Raw genomic sequence first — 19139 nt, 5'->3', positions numbered from 1 at the left:
TCGGAAGGGGGATTACACGGCCTCGGTAGACTTGACGGAGGCCTACCTCCATGTCCCCATTCTCCAGTCCCACCGGCGCTATCTCAGGTTTTCTCACCAGGGCAGGCATTACCAGTACCTGGCCCTCCCGTTTGGTCTGGCCTCAGCGCCACGGACGTTCACCAAGGTCCTGGCGGCACTGGCGGCTTACCTACGTTCCATTCCGGTGAGACTTCAGTGCTACTTGGACGACGTCCTGGTCCAGGCGGAGTCCCTCCCCAGAGCCACGTCAGATCTTCGGCTGACGATCCGTTGGCTTCAGGAGTTAGGGTTTTCAGTGAACTTTCCCAAGAGCCACCTGTCCCCGTCCAAACAGATCCTCCACCTAGGGACAGTGATAAACTCCGAGTCAGGGAGGGTTCGCCTATCCCCAGACCGCTTGACCAGCCTACGTCAACTGATCTCCTCCGTAAGAAAAAGAAGGTCTGTTTCCATCCTGACCTTGTCTCAACTTCTGGGGAAGATGGTCTCTTGTATAGGGATTGTGCCCTGGGCCCGGCTCCATCTGCGGCCTCTCCAGTGGGCCTTGATTCCAGTCCAGAGAAGGATGATGAGCAACTCCTTGCGGCCAGTTCCTCTACCAGCGGAGGTGAGGCTATCTCTTCAGTGGTGGATGTCCCCGGCGCTGCAACAGGGGGCTTGCTTTTGGGAGCCTGAGAGAGTCACCGTGACGATGGATGCCAGCCTCTTCAGCTGGGGGGCCGTGATGGACTCCGACATGACCCAGGGACGTTGGTCTGCCTCGGATCTCCGCCACAACATCAATTGGCTGGAGCTGAAGGCCGCGAGACTTGCCCTCAGGACTTTTCGTCGTCACCTGCGGGGGCGCCATGTCCTCCTGCTCACGGACAATGTGGCAACAAAGGCCCATGTCAATCGCCAGGGGGGCACTCACTCCCGTTCCCTTTGGCGAGAGGCGCAGGCGTTGGGCTTGTGGGCAGAGAGACACTTGGCTTCGATAGTAGCGGAGCACATCTCGGGGGTGTCCAATCTTCAGGCGGATTGGCTGAGTCGCACGACCCTAGACGACGGCGAGTGGCAACTGGGGTCGGAGTTGTTTCTGAAGATATGCAGCAAATTCGGCACACCCCTGGTGGACCTGTTCACCTCCCCCGACAACGCCCAGCTGCCGCGTTTCTTCACCCGTTTCCAGTCTCCGTCAGCGGAAGGAGCGGATGCCCTCAGGAGCCGGTGGCCCCCGGGCCTTCTTTATGCCTTTCCCGCCCTTCCCCTCGTTCCCCGTACGATCAGGAAGGTAGTCACAGAGAGGGCTCTCGTTATCCTGTTAGCCCCGTACTGGCCGAGGAGACCATGGTTCGCGGACCTGGTCCAGCTGTCGGTAGCGGACCCCTGGAGGATTCCCCCAGGGGAGGTCGTTCTGAGTCAAGGGGCGTTGCATCACCCAGGGCCTCAGTGGCTTCATCTGACCGCCTGGCTATTGAACGGGGGATCCTGAGGGGGAGGAGACTATCGTCGGGAGTTATAGCCACCTTAGAGGCGTCCAGGAGGCCGTCTACAGTTAGGATTTACAATGCCACTTGGAGGGCGTTTGCAAAGTGGTGTATTCCGTTGGGGTTGGATCCCTCTAGGGCTACCGTCCCAGACGTATTGGAGTTCCTTCAGAAGGGGTTAGAGGACGGTCTGTCGCATAATACGCTCCGGCGACAGGTGGCGGCTTTGGCCACCATTCTGGGGGGGGAGGGTTCCCCCACCCTTTCTCGTTCTCCCTTGATTAAGCGTTTTCTTAAAGGGGCGGCTAACATCCGCCCACCCCCGGTTCATAGGTTCCCGACCTGGGACCTCACCCTGGTCCTCAAGGCTCTGACAGGCTCCCCCTTCGAACCGCTTAGGACGGTGCACATGCGTCTTCTCACCCTTAAGGTGGTGTTTTTAGTGGCCATTACATCAGCCAGACGCATTTCTGAATTGGGGGCTCTTTCCTCTCGCAGTGATCTGTGTATAATCCACCAGGACAGGGTTATCCTGCGTTTGGATCCTTCGTTTATTCCGAAGGTGAATTCTCAATTTCACAGGGCCCAAGAGATTGTGCTTCCAAATTTTTGTCCCAATCCTGCAAGGGAGCAGGAGTTCGTGTGGCACAGGCTGGACGTCCGCCGCGCTGTCCGCATATACCTGAAATGGACGGAGGGCATTAGGAGGACCGAGGCGTTGTTCGTCTCTTTTCAGCTGGGCTCGTTGGGACGTAAGGTGTCCTCTTCCACTATCGGGAGATGGATTAGGTTGGCCATAGTTGAGGCCTACAGTGCTTCCGGGAAAACTCCCCCGTCAGGTATCACTGCCCATTCTACCCGCAGTGCCGCTACCACTGCGGCCTGGGCTACCAGAGCACCCTTCGAGGATATTTGCAGGGCGGCCACTTGGGCCTCTCCTACGCCTTTCATTAGGCACTACCGTTTGGACGCGTATGCCTCGGCTGAGGCATCCTTTGGGCGGCGGGTCCTTCAGAGGGTGGTGGCCGATCCTTCACCTGGGACCCAGTCTTCCCACCCGGGGACGTAGCTTGGGTATGTCCCTTCTGTGACCCCCCCTCCACTCTACTGGAAAAAGAACGTTGGTCTTACCTGAACGTTTTTTTCAGGAGATGTGGAGGGAGGGGTCACATTCCCGCCCTAGTTAGATAGACAGGGTCCGGGAGGTGTAGGATCGGGTGGCCCCGGGGGGGCTTTCCCTTGTCTTTGTTTGTTGTTACAGAGGCATGCAACGACATCGCGGAAACTGGGAACCAACGGGAGAAGCCGAAGGTTAAGAAGTTTTCTCTCAGTCAAATGGACCAATCAGGCTGTAATAACCCTTCTGTGACCCCTCCCTCCACATCTCCTGAAAAAAATGTTCAGGTAAGACCAACGTTCTTTTTTGGCATGCAACTACAAAAAGGTTAGCCATCACTGGTACACAGGATACATGGCTCTGAATGAAATTTCATTATAATAGCTAAATTCAGTTTAGTATGTTTATTTTTGAAGTGCATAAAGCTAGTCAACCTTTAATGGACAGTAATAGAAAATATCTCTAATTTGCACTGATAGATTAATGTATATTTAATAGCAATAGCACTTAGAGCACGTAGCAATAGCACTTAAAGCACGTAACACTTTACAGCCCTCTCTAAGCAGTTTACAGAGTCAGCTTATTGCCTCCAACAATCTGGGTCCTCATTTTACCAACCTTGGTAAATCTTGAGCCTGTGAGGCTCAAACTCCTGACAGTGGGCAAAGTCAGCCTGCGACACCGCATTCTAACCATTGCATCACCACAGCTCTAATGGTGTGTTAGAAGCATTTAATGTTTCTATTGATTAAATATTGACTACCTTTATCGAATTCAAAAATAAATCCTTATAAAAAGCATTTACTTTAAATGTTTATATTCACAAACACTTATCAAATTATCATAAATAAGAGAGAAAGCACAACTGATTATTTTTAATACAGTGATTCTTGTTATAAAAGTTTTTGACTGGACCTTTTTAAGATGAGAACAGCTTCACGTGAATTGATTTATAGTGCAATTCTATGGATGTTTTCTTAGAAGAATTACTGGATTCAATTTGTCTTTCTCTCATGTGTATATTGTTTTTTCTATGTGTACTATGTTTTTTATTTATATACTGCATTTCTGTTTATTCCAACACTTCCAACTTACAACAATAAAGTTGTACAAAACATAACAAAATTAATGTGACTAAAAGGAATATTAAAATTAAGCATTAATTTTATGAACAATTGAAAGCTTGGCTGTTCATGCCATTTGTCTAAATTCTAAAATGTGTGAGCCAAATAAATATATTCTCTTTTTGGAGAATATATTCATGAATCAGTGAATCACACAGGATTGCCATATATTCAATAACGGAGCTTCAAAAAAGGCTCTTCTGCCGATTGGAGAGGCAATTCACAATAGGAGACATGGTACATCAAAAAACCAGGTTTTAAATTTCGGCTTTAGAAGGCTATACCAGCACCTTAAAATGTACCTATCAGGAAATTGATAACTAGTGCAAGTGTCTTTTAGAAGAGTCTTCATTGACCTCTGCATCTTGTAGCAGCTTGAAGCCTGGCAGCCACTACATTTTGCACCAGTTGCGATTTCTAAACACTTCTCAAGGTTTAGCCCAGTGGTGGGTTTCAACATTTTTTAGAACCTCTTCTATAGGTGTGGCCTGCTTTGTGGAAGTGGCTTGCTGGCCTTGTGACCGAGTGGGAGTGGCTTGCCGGCCATGTGACTGAGTAGGAGTGGCTTGGCAGTCATGTGACTGTGTAGGCGTGGCCAACTTGTAAAATGTGGTGAAACTCACAACAACGCTCTTGCTTAGCAACCAAAATGTTGGCTCAGAAACTTTGGCATTTGAAGCATGCAAGTCTTAAAGCTGTCAAGTTACAAGACCCTTGTACCCTAACCCTTTAGAAAAAAAAGCCCAAGGGTGTTCAAACTTGACAGCTTTAAGACTTGTGGACTTCAACTCCCAGAATTCCTCCTCTCACTCTTCATCTTGATGATGTACGGATGGGCAGGGGGAGGGAGCTGGAACCGGTTCTAAACGGCACTGTAGATTTGTAGAATCTCTTCTATAGAAGAGATTAGAACTGGCAGGAACCCACCCCTGGTTTAGCCCCATATAAAGCACATTTTAATAGTCAATACAAGTTGTGGTCAGATGTAGATAACAATAATTGAACAGAAAGGTTAGTAGTTGTATTTCAATTGCAACTGTGTAAATGTGTTCTTGATCACAGCCATCAAATGTAAATCCAGTGATAATTGTATATCAAGAAGCCCTCCCAAACTCTGAACATGTTCAGTGCAAATCCATTCAGAACAGGACTACCTTCAATTTATTAGATTGACTAACTGCAAGAATTGTATTAATTAAGTCTATTTACAAATCTTGTTTAGGCCAATGTCCTATTGATTTCATTCTTTGTTCCCATGTACTGTTGTTTTAGTAACTTAAATTTTCTAAAAGTGTAAATTTTTAAATGCAAGCTTTGAAAAACACAGCATCAGAATAAAGATTCTCAAAAAGTGCTGCGTGATTAAGCTTATAATAAGGAATCCACTTACTGCAAAAGTTTTTACAGCTGTGGCTTCCATTCAGAATTTCTAGGCTGCAGTCTGAAATGGCATTCTGTGTGAAGTAAAGCCATGCTTTGTCAGACATACGTTTTGTTTGTTGGAAAACATTCATTATTTTTCTTTGCTAATAAATTATTTTGAAAGACAATTCTCAAATCAAATCAAATCAAATTTCATTTGATTAGCCGCACCCTCTCCAGAAGGACTCGGGGCAGCGTACAATTAAAACACATAAAATATACAAATATAAACAGTACATAAACATATACATATGCATTTTGCTGTTCTGCTGTTCTAGCATGGGTCTTGCTGATTCTGAATGTTTGAATGGAATACTGTTTAAGAGGTTTTTAGTATTTCATGTATGCGATTTCCCACTGCATTCTTTAAATGATTCAGTTAGGAAACTTTCTGTAGATATTTGATTTAAAAAATAGGCACGTCTGAGAAATGCAGATATGTATTTTATCTGTACGTGCATATATATGCTCACACATACACATCAGTGATGGGTTGCTACTGGCGTTACTACTGGTTTGCTGAGCATGCGTGCGCAATGGAATGAAAATTACTCAGAAAGAACGGAAAACAGTTGAGGAGCGGCAATTCAAGCTGCCGCCCCGGATCAGTTGGGCTTCAGAAGCTGGAATAAAGGTAAGTATAAGCCAGGGGCAGGCGGGTGAGCCCACTTTAAAAAAAAACAGAGAACCAGTTCCCTTTCTGTTTGAAGGCAGTACTACTGGTTCAGGAGAACCAGTCCGAACCGGTAGAAACCCACCACTGAGACATATAGGTAGATAGACATGCATAGATGTAGGTGTTGATATATAGATATATAAAATGCTTAGGAGTAGATATTCTTTTACTTGTGCCAAGGGTTAGATAATAAATTGCAGTTTAAGTAGCTGGACAATCATTACATTACATTAAAATTATAGTATTAAGCTAAGCATTAAGCAGCAATACTGATAACATTGAATCTTTTACTCTTTAAATCAAATAAAAACATTTTCCCAGTTTGAGATAGAAAAAGATCAGTCATCAGATTTTGTTTCAAGAATCTGAAGAAAGTCATATTATCTGACAAAAAGGCTAGCTGATGTAGTGTTCTTTTTCTTCTCTGTGTTTTCTTCCTAATAACATAGCTTTGATGTTTTAACCTCTTGACATAATTTTATAGGGATAGCATATGGTAATATATTGTTTTCTTTACCTTGTATTTCATGTTCTCTTTACTAAATAGATCTCAGATGCAAAAATAAAATGGTAAATTCATGTCTACTAGACATAGTACCATATCATACACTTTTCCTTATCTTGCAGGGGAGGGGCAGGTGGGGTAGAAAGAGAAACTTACTCATTTGGAATGAATTCTGATTTAAATGAAAGTTGTAACCATTTCTACAAATTATATGTACTCCTCACAATCATACTCTCCAATCAGGATGTGTCTGCATTTGTTTTCTAAATGTAAAGTTAAGTTTATCTCTTCTATATTCTAGCCTTGCTGATTTTAAAAAAGGTACTAATAAATTAAATTTGGAGAGTGCTTCAATGCTGATTAAAAATTTCTTGTTTAAATATTCATTCCAATCTGCTTCCTTTTTTTCCCCTGTCTTGTCTGTGTCCAGAACCAAACTGTCTTACTAACTGCCCCTTGGGGACCCTAACCCTGCCTGCCTCAGTACTGTAAGTCTTTCCTACCTTTGTTTCCAAAAGTCTTTACTCTTTTAAAAAAAAGAAGATGGAAAAATATAAAGTGCACAAGCAACAACATTGCTGATATTAGCAAAATGCAGCATTGGATTTCAAGTGGCTAGCAAGCATTTGAGTCCTAGATTGTCGTCAAAAAAGTTCTTATGGATCATTATTTATATGACTGCTCTAAAATCATACAATCTAAGTGTTTCATCTTAAACCAGATTCATTCCATAAAAATAGTTTTCAGAAACATGCTAGTTTTAGGGTTCTTCCCATAATAGCCATATTGAATGTTCAAAGGAATATGTTTTAACTTTGCAATTTTGTATTTCCCAAACATTTTTGCATCCACTAGGTGATTTGCAGTTTCAAATCACTGCAAATCGTCAGCTGTAGACACAATGCTATACTTTACTGTTTGTATGGTAATAATGTACATTCATTTATAGGATCAAAGTCAGTAAAAGTCAGTTCTAGAAGTCAAAAGGCTGGAAGTAAAATGATCAGAATCACAGGTTCTGTATATTTAATATTTAAGGACAAAAAAGACATTGATGTTTCCATTTTATTCATGGGATGAGTTCCATTACAGCATCTTAATTTCATCAGTGCAAAAGCTCTCATTAGATAGAGACTTAACATATTTATCTTAAATAGAAAGGAACCAAGACATAAGAAAAATGGATGACATTATCTCATTATCTTATTTCATTCGAAGAGTATGCACAAACATATGGGATCCAAGAGCTACAATTTCTGGGAACTTTTCCAGAGTTTCAATTCACAGAAAAAACCAATCCCAAATTTTTCTAGTAAAGCCAATTATGTATATTGAAAGAAGCATAATCTGCTTGAAAACGTAGAGGAAGACAGAATAAATAGCTTACACATGTTTTTTTCACAGTCAGTCATATTTTCTTATATCTAAGTCACATGGCTCAGTTGAAACTATGTCTACTTAAGAGCATGAAGTAGAGAAGAACTTTATAATATTTAAAATGTATGACATATATAAAGTAGACAGAAGCCACAAAAGAGCTCTCAAATTACAGACCAGTATGCCTGTCATTTTCCCCCCAAGTCCCATTGTGCTATCTCATAGCAGAGTGGGGAAGGTGTTCCTGGGAGGTGTGAAAGAGTGTACATTCCCAGTAGGATCCTCCTACCTGGGAGGTGTCAAAGAGTGTACATTCCCAGTAGGGTCCTCCTACGGGTGAAGGTCCTCCCAGCTGCCCAGTTAAAGCAGAAAGCACCTATACCACGGTGTCAAACTCAAGGCGCCACATTGCCGTCACGTGACGTTTCATGACATTTCCCCCCTTCACGGAGCTGGGGTGGGCATGGCCTGTGCATGATGCATCTGACCCTGAGTCCTATACTGAACAACATTTCAATATACGAAGCTGCTGGCAGCCGATGACTTAAGCGAAGGAATTAATTCATACTGCAAGGGAAAAGGCAATGGTAAATCACTGCTGTAATTTTATCAATAAACCCAAATGGATAGAAAATATTAAATGAGCGCCAGATCGTGAGCCTCTCAGATCAAATTGTAGTCCAGCTTGTAATATTACAGTTATCCAATTTTATAATCCAATCACTGATGCAGGACAAGAAGAGGCTGTTGAATTTTATGATCCAATTCAATTTGAAATAAACATAATATGGAAGCAAGATGCCCTCCTTATGATTAAAGACTGAACACCAAAATTGAAAATATTAAGGGGGAAAATGTAGTTGTATGCCTTAGGACCATAATAGTGAACCTATGGCATGCATGCCACAGGTGGCACGGGGAGCCATTCGTTAGGGCCCTCTCAGCGCCAGCGCACATGCGCATGCTGGCCAGCTGACTTTGGCGTTCTTACCGGCAAACCAGAATTTCAGGAATGGACTTCCGGTTTGCTCGTAGGGCTCTTTTTCGCCCTCCAGAGCTTTCAGGAGGCTTCCCTGAAGGCTCCAGAGCGCGAAAAACAGCCCAATGGGGCGCCGGTTTTCACCCTCTTGGAGACTTCAGGAGGCTTCCCTAAAGGCTCGGGAGGGCAAAAAATGGCCCTACAAGCCAACTGGAAGTCTGTTCCCGAACTTTTCCCTGTAGGGCCATTTTTTTGCACTCTGGAGGTCCTCCGGCAGGGAGGCTGTTTTTGTCCTCCCCAGGCTCCTAGAAAGCTTCTGGAGCCTGGGGAAGGCGAAAAAAGCATGCCAAAAGCAGGGGGAGTGCTGGTTGTGCATGCACGCATTATGGGTCTGGCATGCCTGCGCATGACCCCCCTGCGCTTCCCCCGCTTTTCGCATGGGATCCAAAAAAGTTTCACCATCACTGGCCTAGGAAATCTAAATGAAGAAGAAGGAGAATGTACGGATTTTTTCCAATCCAATGAGCACAGTATAATTAATAATCTTAATTTCTTGTGCTAGTAAAATAATGTTTAAGATCAACCAACACAGATTAGAGACCTGCATGGGAAAGGAGATGCCAAATATTCAAGCTAGCTTCAGAAAAAGCTGAGGGAAGCAAGACATTATTGCTGAGATATACTGGATAATTGAGAAAGCCAAGAATATCAAAAAGAAGTCAGTACTATATGTGAATCATTGATTATAGAAAGGTCTTGTGCCGATCACATCAAGCTATGGAATATGCTAAAAAAAATAGTAACCCTAGAATATCTCATTGTTCTCATGTGAAACTTATACACATTCCTAAACCATAATACAGACAGAAAATGGCAAAATATACTGGTTCCAGATTGATAAGAAGTGAGAAAGAAGTGACAAAGCTATATATTTGCTCCTTATTTATTCAACCTATATGTTGGGAAGTCAGACTGGAAGATTAGCATGTTTTAAAAACTGGAGGAAGAAACATCAATAACCTGAACTATACTAATGGCCCTACTCGAAAGGCTGAAAATGCAAGGGATCTGCCAGCCTAAAGGTCAAGGAACAAAATTAAAGAATGCCAACCACCAACCTTAAAATTGACAACAAAGGCATTGAACTGGTAGATAACCTCTGAGAATCAGTTTTGGGTAGCGAGAGCCAGTTTGGCACAGTGGTTAAAGCAATGGGCTAGAAATCAGAGTGTGAGTTCTAGTTCCGACTTAGGCGCAAAATCTGTTGGGTAATGTTGGTCTGGTAATACCCTCTCAGCCCTGGAAAGAAGGCATTGGAAAACCATGTATGAAATCTGAAAACTGCCGTGATTAGCCCAGGCAATCACCAGTCAATATTGACTCAAAAGCACTTCCACCCACCCCAGGATAGCTTCAGCATTTTAGAATCAATTATCAAGAGTAAAGGAACAAGCAGTCAGGAAATAAGCCACAGAATAGCACTTGATACAGCAACCATGAATGCCTTAGACATGCGTAGGTGGCGGAAGCGTCTTATCTTCATTGTTTCTTGAAAAGCTTTTAAAAGAAAAAGTTTATAGATTTGTTTTTACAAAATCCTAGATCCATTACATTCATGCTATTCCTAATTTTAAATACCGATGAAGAGATCTTGAAGAGTAACTATTTAGATTGATTTCTATGTATTTTTTGTTCTTGTTGAAAGCTTGACTCTCCAAGCTTTCAACTCTCCAAACAGCTTCAGGGAACTATAGCATACATGTGAGAATAATGTAACATCTTTCCTGCTCATTTTCAGACATTGTTCAGAAAGTGTTTGAATTTTTTTCTGTTTTTTTTTCTCAAGCACCTAATCCTTAAAGTAGTTTAAAAACAGCAGCATAAATACATTGTTCATTTCATATCATCTTCTGCTTCCATATGCTCTTTCTCCTGTGTACCATTCTGTAGGGAAATGCACGAACATGCTGGATGTTCATGGGACTTCTCTTTGAATAAACAAGTTAGGATAGTAGTTGGTCTCTTTCAAATCACCTTATCAAGTACCATTTCCTGTAATCTTTATTCCATCTTTGTTCCATATTCATAGCATAGTAGGGAAAAAATCCATCACTTTATTTAACTGTTGTTTTTGGCACTTGCCATTCCATAATCCTACCTGTTGTGTTAAAAGATTCTATTTTATATGTTGCTAGGTAAATTTTTATCTTACATTTTTATCATGTCATTCTCACCTGCAAAAGAACTAGAACTTCATGAACATATCACTTTATCTCAGCAAATCCAACACTTTTTTTTCCTTTTAGATTTTTAAGGGAAAAGCTCAAGGGCTTTTGAAAGTCTGCTTTTATAATTTTGCACCTGTGAACTTTATCTTACATCGCAGCACACTGTGTGCAAAATGGTCTCTTCTGTGTGAAAACTCAATTGTTAACAATCTTTATCAGCTCTGAAATAAAAATAAACTGCCACTGTAAAATATTACATCTTTCAAACAAAAGTGGGTCTTGATATGGTGCGAATATAATTGAATAACCTTCTGTTACATTTAATTTTCCAGTTTTCCTCTTTAATACATTCAGGTTGCAGAGCAAATTTATACAGCTGCAGAATCCAACTTGAAACAATCTGGAGTTGTTTAATTAAAAATTCCAAAATGTGGCACCAAATTTATATCTACAGAATTGTTTAATTGTACTGTCTCCATTTTTAAAATGAACAATAATCAAGAGTTGTGGGAGCAATAAGGAAGATGTTGATTTTTTCATAAATACAAAAATATCTAAGATTGTCTTTAACTGGAACTGTACATAAAATGAAATTTGGGTTGACAGAACTAAAAGTTACCTATATGAAAGCAACATGGTGATTCTATTAGTAGCATGTGTTGATTAGTAGTGGTTTATATAAGAGTGTTTTAAATTAGTGATGATGATTTGTGATACAGGTAGTCCTCAACCTATGACCACAATTGAGCCCAAAATTTATGTTGCTAAGTGACAGATTTGTTCAGTTAATTTTGCCCCATTTTACAATTTTTCTTATCATCTTTGTTAACTGAGTCACTGCCGTTGTTAAATTAGTAACATAGTTGTTAAGTGAATCTGGTTTCCCCATTGACTTTGCTTGTCAGAAGGTTGCAAAAAATGATCACAATACCCCATGACACTGCAACTGTCATAAACATGAGTCAGTTGTCAAGCATCCAAATATACCATATTTTTCAGAGTATAAGGTGCTCCGAAGTATAAGACGCACCCAGATTTTGGGGAGGAAAACAAGGGGAAAATATCTGCCTCTGCCTCCCAGCAATTTGCCTTCTTGCAACAATGTACAGACAACATACACTGTTTGTAGTATTATATTTCTGACTATACTTGTACAGATGCTGTTAAAATTGATGTGCTTTCTGGAAGTATAGTTATTCTCTGCTATTTAAAAGAGTAGCACTTTTTAAAACAATAGCAGTGGGCCTCTTCAGATCAAGCAGTTATTTTAAAAAGCTTCTTCATTTTGTTGTTGTCTAGAATAATAATAAAGCAGTCTTTAAAAAATAAGTCTAATAATTTGAACATTCTATAGGCATTTATAGTTGTTGACTTACCTCCTTGCAACAAACAGCCTGATTAGCACAAGAAAAAAAATCTGCCTCCCAACAATTTGCCATGTAGAGCAAACAGCAAGTTTCACTTTCAATTTCTCCCGATCATCAGCTGTTACAGACTGCAGGGATTGCTATAGTTTATTGAAGCCTCCGCAAGCCCCGTTTGCTGCAAAGAGGTAAATTGCTGGGAGGCAGAGGCCAAAGGGTTGGGGCCGTTGGGTGGGTGGGACTACATTCAGTATATAAGATGCACCCAAATTTTCACCCTCTTTTAGGGGGAGAAAAAGGTGCTTCTTATACTCCGAAAAATATGGTGAATCATGTGACTATGGGGATGCTGCAATGGTCATATGTGTGGAAAATGGTCATAAGTCACTTTTTTCAGTGCCATTGTAACTTTGAATGGTCACTAAATGAACTGTTGTAAGTCAAGGACTACCTGTATATCAGAGCTTGTTGCTCTTTGGTTAAAATTTAATATGCGAAAAGTTACTACATTCTATCTGTTCTTCAAATAAATATTATATTTTAATTTGAAGGCTGTAATTCTTAAATAGCCTAACTCAGGGCCAACATAATACAGAATTACTTACAGATCCTGGGAATGAGGTTTTATATAAAATAAATCATCTGCTCATCTATTTTAGCTAAATTTTTGTATTTAAATATTTTATATTTTAATTAGATTTCATAACAATGAGTGTATGTGTGTGTATCATTTTCCAGAATATGTATTTGTTTGTTTGTTTATTAAATTTATGTGCCATCCATCTCCTTAGAAACCATTCTGGGGAGCTTACATACATTAAAACTAGTACACATTAAAATAATAAAACAATAAAAACAAAAATAAAAAAAATAACAAATGACTAAGAATGGAACATGAAATAAACGGAGAGAGGTGGGATCTTTCCAGGGGTGAAATCCTACCGGTTTGGACCGGTTCAGGAGAACCGGTAGCAGACATTGGGCCTGGATCGCCAAACCAGTAGGGACCGCTTGCTGGCCATGCCCCTGAACCGGTCCCCTGGTCGCCGCTCTTCCTCCCCACCCAGTCTCTGCTTTCCACCATCCCAACCTGCTTCCCCTACTCCCTTCCATGCTTGCCTGCTTTCCATGCCGCCTTCCCGGCGTCCCTGTGGCCAGCTTGTGAAGGCAGGCAAGTGGAAGGCTGCGTGGAAGGCAGGCAAGCATGTCAGCCATGGGTAAGGGAACTAGTGGCCTACTGCCTTCCAAGCAGCCTTCCCAGTGTTCCCGTGGCCAGCTTGTGAAGGCAGGCACACGGACGTCTGCATGGAAGGCAGGCAAGCATGTCGGGGTCAGCCAGCTATGCGGAAGGGAGCTAGCAGCCTACTCCCTTTCCCACCGCCCTGGCATGCTTACCTGCCTTCCACATGGCCTTCCCACACCCACTTGCCTTTCGAGGTCAGCGTTCAGCCTGGCCCAGCCAACCCCTGCAAACAGGAAGGAAGCCACCACCACCCAGACAAACTGGGGAAGACCCTGAAGCTAGGGGGGTTCACCTTTAGAGCCAGGCACTTTCCTGCACCAATTCTGTGCCTTCTCCTGATGGCTTGGTGCCCTCCTATTTCCTTTCTTCTTTCCTCTTCCCCCGCTTCTGTTTCCCACCCCAAAAGCAAACGATGAGGATCAGTGAGGCCAAGAGTTCCTGAATGGGGGGGGGGGAAGAGGGTAAGCGGTGTGGTGCCATCTCTTCAAACTGGTGGGGGGGATGAGGCTGAATCCTCTAAGCTCCAAAGGTAACATCCCATGGCTCTTAGTAGCTCCCTTGTAAGCAGGCTGCCTTCGTCTTCCTCACTCATGTGAAGATGGGGAGAAGGCGGCAGGGTTGGAAGGGTCACACACCACTTTTAAAAGAAACACGCAGCCTGGCACTTGCCATTGCGGTGGTGGCAGGAGCAGCTCCAGAGCCTCTAGGTGCCGGAGGAGCAATGCTGGCTGTGTAGGGGAAGAGGGAACTGCGGGAAGAGCCCTGGAAACAGCGGGAAGAGCCCTCTTCTTCTGCGCTTCAGGTCAAGAAGGTTCCTGAGCGCCGAGCATGGCGCTCTGCAGGCAAAGTGGGCGGGCTGCACTGGGCCAGTGTGTGCCTGGTGCATGCCAGAGGTCCTTCACAGCTGCTGCCACCGCCTGGATGCTAGAGGCTCCCCAGGAGCTGCGGCCAAGGGCACTTAGGGGCAGCTGGAGGAGGAAGCTTGGGTGAGTGAGAAGGGGGAGCTGAGTGCTTTGTTTCTATCTCTCCCCCCTCTGTCATCTCCCGGACTGGGTGGCTGAGGTGGAAGGGCAGGCAATCTTCAGGGCTAGGAGGTGTTGGGTCTGCCTTGGTGAGGGGGGGGGGGTCAGGCTGATCAGGTGCTGATCATTGGAACCTTTTTTTAACTTTTTAAAGCAATTTTACTAGTTAAAAATACTTTAAAAGTAAAAAAATGTTGGCCACGCCCACCCAATCACATGACCCACCGCCACCAAGTCATGCCCAGCAAGCCACACCCACAGAACTGGTGGTAAAAAAAATTAGTTTTCACCACTGGATCTTTCCTAATCAAATAGACATCTCCAGAGTAGGTCCCCAGGCCAATTTGCAGAGTCAAGTCTTCAGGCCATTACCATAGATGAAAGAGTGGGTGTAGATCTCATCTTAAGGGCTGCGATGTTCCAAAGGAGAAGAGATGGCAGAAAAGGCTCTTCTCCTGGACCCCGTCAGCCGAACATCCTTGATTGATGGGGTTCACAGCATGCCATCAGGTTCTTCAGATAACCTGGACCCATGCTATGAAGAGTTTTAAAGGTGCTAATTAACACCTTGAATTGCACTTGGAAGCAAACCAGCTTCCAAACGTGTGTGTGTGTGTGCATGCGTGCATACGTGCGTGTTTTGCTCCAAAGTGGATATGATTGCATGATGTATGTATGATAAGATGAAATTTGAATAGCAATTTGTGTCCTCTTTTTGGATGGGGATTGCAAATTGAGAAGTTACCCTCAACTGGCTAGAAAATTTGTAGGAAAGCATAATTGGTGACACCCTTTATCCTATACAGCTATGACACTGTTCTTCAATTTTGTGGGCAGGACTGAATTTTACCATTATCTTGTTTGGTTTATTTATATGCTTATAGAATGTGAATGAAAGATTATCTATTTAAGTCCATATAAACTACAGTCTTCTAGAAATTGCTGGCGTACAATCCCAGCATCTTGTTAACATTATTCTTGCTAACTGGGACTGTCGAGAGCTGAACATTATGAGAAGTTAACGGGTTGCAAATTGCTTTACTACATACAACTCTTTTCTTTATTCATTTTATTCTGTAAGTGGAGCCAGACCCAACATTTCAAAATAATATGCGAAAATGCTTTTTTTCAAGTTATATATGTACATACTGTATTTAAATCTTGTTTTCCTCCCTTGTGCAATGTATGAATTAGTAAATTTGTTCTTTTTCATTTTTCTCACAATAAAGGAACTACCTTGTTCTGCACTAGCTCCACCCTTAGAATCCTGCTTCTCCAGACCTGAAAGACCAGCAAATCAGCGCCCACCTTCCCGTTGGGCCTTACATTCTCCTACTGCCTCACTTCAGAAGACTGTGTAAACCAGGAACTGCTGTTAGAGAATTCAAACCAATGACACAAACCTGCATGAATTATCACATAACAATTTACTATCTTTTGTATGATGGATCCATTATCATGGCCAGTCTCTATCAGTGAGAAGAGATCAAGTTCCAGTGTTCAAAGAATGTTCTAGAATGCAGCTTCTTAGTCTACAACTAGAGCAGGGGTGTCCAAACTTGGCAACTTTAAGACTTGTGGACTTCAACTCCCAGAATTCCCCAGCCAGCAGCTGGCTGGGGAATTCTGGGAGTTGAAGTCCACAAGTCTTAAAGTTGCCAAGTTTGGACACCCCTGAACTAGAGAAACCCTGATGTTTCTAGAATGAAACAGCTAATGTGCCTGTTAATAACTTATTTTTTCATAGCTCAGAAAACTATTTTTGCCGCCATCTTTTCTACACACAGTATATTAACGAAAAGAATCTAAAAATTATACAGATAAAGGTAAGATTTTAAATAAATAAATTTCATTTTCGAAGAGACAGTGATTCTGTTCTCTCTCTTGCTCTCTAACTGCTGACTGCCTTGTAATACATTTGCACTGTTGAGATTTAGGTTATTTGGCTATTTTTCTGCCTCCTTGGTTTAATATCAGATTTCTTAATTTTATTCATTTTGGTTTCATTTTTTAAAAAAAAGAAATTTCATAAAGGTGCTTTAGCATGACTGAAGCAGTAAATGTTGTTAGTGAAGGAAACCCTTCAACCGGTTGACTAAAGTTATCTTAAATTAGAAGGAAATATAGAGAATATGAAATGTTTAGAAAAGGGAGGAGGAAGACTGGAAGTGAGCTGTACAGTAAACATACACTCAAGATCTGCATGTCTTTAGATTGTTAGCACTTTAGTGCATGTAAGTGATGCTTCAGTACTCTCACTGTCTAGATCTCAATCTCTTTCACTGTTATATGATTGTGAATTTATCTGTACTGTACTTTTAATGTCGGTATCCTTGCATTGATTGTACAAAAGGGTTTTTTAATGGCTGTCAAATAGTTCAACTGAATATGTACCGTGTCTATTAAAAATTTCCCTTCCTTGGGGAAAAGCACTGAGAACTCTGGGCATACTAAACTGTAATTGGTCTTGTTTTAAGAGTTTCTTGAGACCATGTGGTGTGGAAATAAACTCCTCAGCATTTACAGATCCCTGGAGGTTCTTGAATTTTGTTATAATGATGCACATATTCAAGCAAATTATCAGATTTTCTCAAGACACAAGAAAGAAATTAATACGAACAATGCCATTAGTAGTGTGTATGTAAAAGACAATTATTAGCTATTAGGATGACAGATGTTTTTCTTTGTATTTCTTTTGATAATTATTGTGTATACATGAATAGTATTTGATAACGGGAATATGCTAATAATACCTATCAAACAGAATAAATTAAAAGTCAACTTTAAAACACATTTGTATCTTTTCACGCGTCTGTTGTAAGAAATAACATGAGTGAAGAAACTTGTTAAGTAAATTCTGTTGACACTTTTGATATCGTTAACACATAGAAACTAAAAATGGCAACATTTTTTTAATTACAAGAACATTCACCCTGAAAGCTTGGCAGTCAAGACTACAAAGCAGATTGGACCCATATGATCTTGGAACTATTTTTTCCACTCTCTCTAATGTCATATTCTCACATTTGCCTCCTGAATGCTGGCCTCATCCCTGACTGCCCTTTTGATGCTGCTTCAGTTACCTTTGACACCGTAGCTCAGGCTGGTATGTTGAATATATAAAGAAAAAGTTGAAAGACTAATAGAAAATGTTGTTTCATGAAGTCAAAACTGAAAATGAGCACAAATAACCCTCTAGATATGTTTCATTTATTTACATACACACATATACACTCATACAATTATACATACATAGACGTGTGTGTCTGTGTGTGTGTGTGTGTGTGTTTCAGAAACCTGTGAAAGTTCTAGCACAGAGATGTCGAACCTATGGCATGTGCGCCACAGGTGGCATGCGGAGCCATTTGTCAGGGCATGCGAGGCTTCCCTGAAGCCTCCGGAGTGCAAAATAACCAGCCCTATGGGCAAACCGGAAGTTCGGGAATGGACTTCCTGTTTGCTCGGAGGATCATTTTGACTGCTCCAGAGGCTTCAGGGAAGCTTCCTGAAGGTCCCTGAAGCCTTCGGAGCGCTTAAAACAACCTTCCGAGCAAACCGGAAGTGACTTCCTGTTTGCTCGGAGGGTCGTTTTGACTGCTCCCGAGGCTTCAGGGAAGCTTCCTGAAGGTCCCGGAAGCCTCCGGGGGGCTTCCGGGGGGCGGGGGAGGGTGTTTTTGCCCTCCCCATGCTCCTATAAAGCCTCTGGAGCCTGGGGAGGGTGAAAAAAGCATGCAAAAATGGGGGGGTCGCACCTATAGTGCGCGCATGCACACTGGGGGGTCGTGCATTGCATTATGGGTGCAGCATGCCTGCAAACGACCTCCCTGCGCTCCCCCCACTTCGCCATTGCTGTTCTAGCATAATCTTACAATTGCCTGAATTGCAAACAATCAGGGATGGGAACCACATTTCTTCATTTTCCTGCTGTCATCTAGTGTCTGGCTGTGGTAAACCACTAGAGATGGGCAGAAAAATGGTCAAAAATTGCTTATGTAGCTAAGATTCTTCAGTGCCAAAGAGTTTCCCTGAATGAGTCCATTGAATACAAGTGCCTAAACTCACCTAAGCCATTTTTTAACCCTCTTATGAGGAGTAGTCATATTGTTGACTGATTCTTGCAGCCCAACACAGGATTAGGGACTTGCACTGCACCATCACATTGTGCTATTGAAATTTGACTGCCTTTTGTAAGTTTCTTACAAAATGAAAATGCAATCCAATATTTCAGAATAACGTTGGCTTTCAGTAAAAAAAAAGTATTATTTATTATGTATTATCTCAGTTGTATTTTCAAATACTGTATAACAGGGAGACATAAACAATGTATATGAATCAAATGTTAAAGCTAGTTACAAAACGTTACTTTCAATAGACTCTCATGTTTTTTAAACATAGGCTTAAATATGGAAAGTATATTTCCAATCAACAGTAAAAGATTTAAAAATAGTGTCTTTATTTAATCTTAGAATCAGAAATATATGGATTTAGGAAATTGATATGTTTTATTAGATTTTTATTAGTTCACTTCAGACACAGTTTTTAAAGTATCAGCTTGAATCATTTTGTTAATTTCAAAATGTAATGTTTATGAT

The 19139-nt window shown here is 42.0% G+C and overlaps 1 protein-coding gene across 4 annotated transcripts in view; it reads left to right on the top strand.

The window, feature by feature from the left end:
• The window catches only part of MTCL1 (microtubule crosslinking factor 1), a 113309-nt gene extending 95978 nt beyond the window's left edge, over positions 1–17331 (top strand). For 3 of the 4 annotated variants that reach the window (XM_081952784.1, XM_081952782.1, XM_081952785.1), the window contains one exon: positions 15777–17331. In XM_081952784.1, coding sequence (XP_081808910.1) covers positions 15777–15908 — 132 coding nt within the window. In that variant the 3' untranslated portion in view covers positions 15909–17331. Of the gene's footprint in view, positions 1–6764; positions 6823–15776 lie in introns of all 4 variants that reach the window. The other variant, XM_081952783.1, reaches the window with a different exon arrangement.
• Positions 17332–19139: the final 1808 nt, after the last annotated feature.

The sequence above is a fragment of the Natrix helvetica genome, assembly GCF_964273705.1.
Source record: "Natrix helvetica genome assembly, chromosome: 4".
Classification (NCBI taxonomy): Eukaryota; Metazoa; Chordata; class Lepidosauria; order Squamata; family Natricidae; genus Natrix; species Natrix helvetica.
Note: the sequence above shows the minus strand (reverse complement) of the source record. Positions and strands in the feature narration are given on the sequence as shown.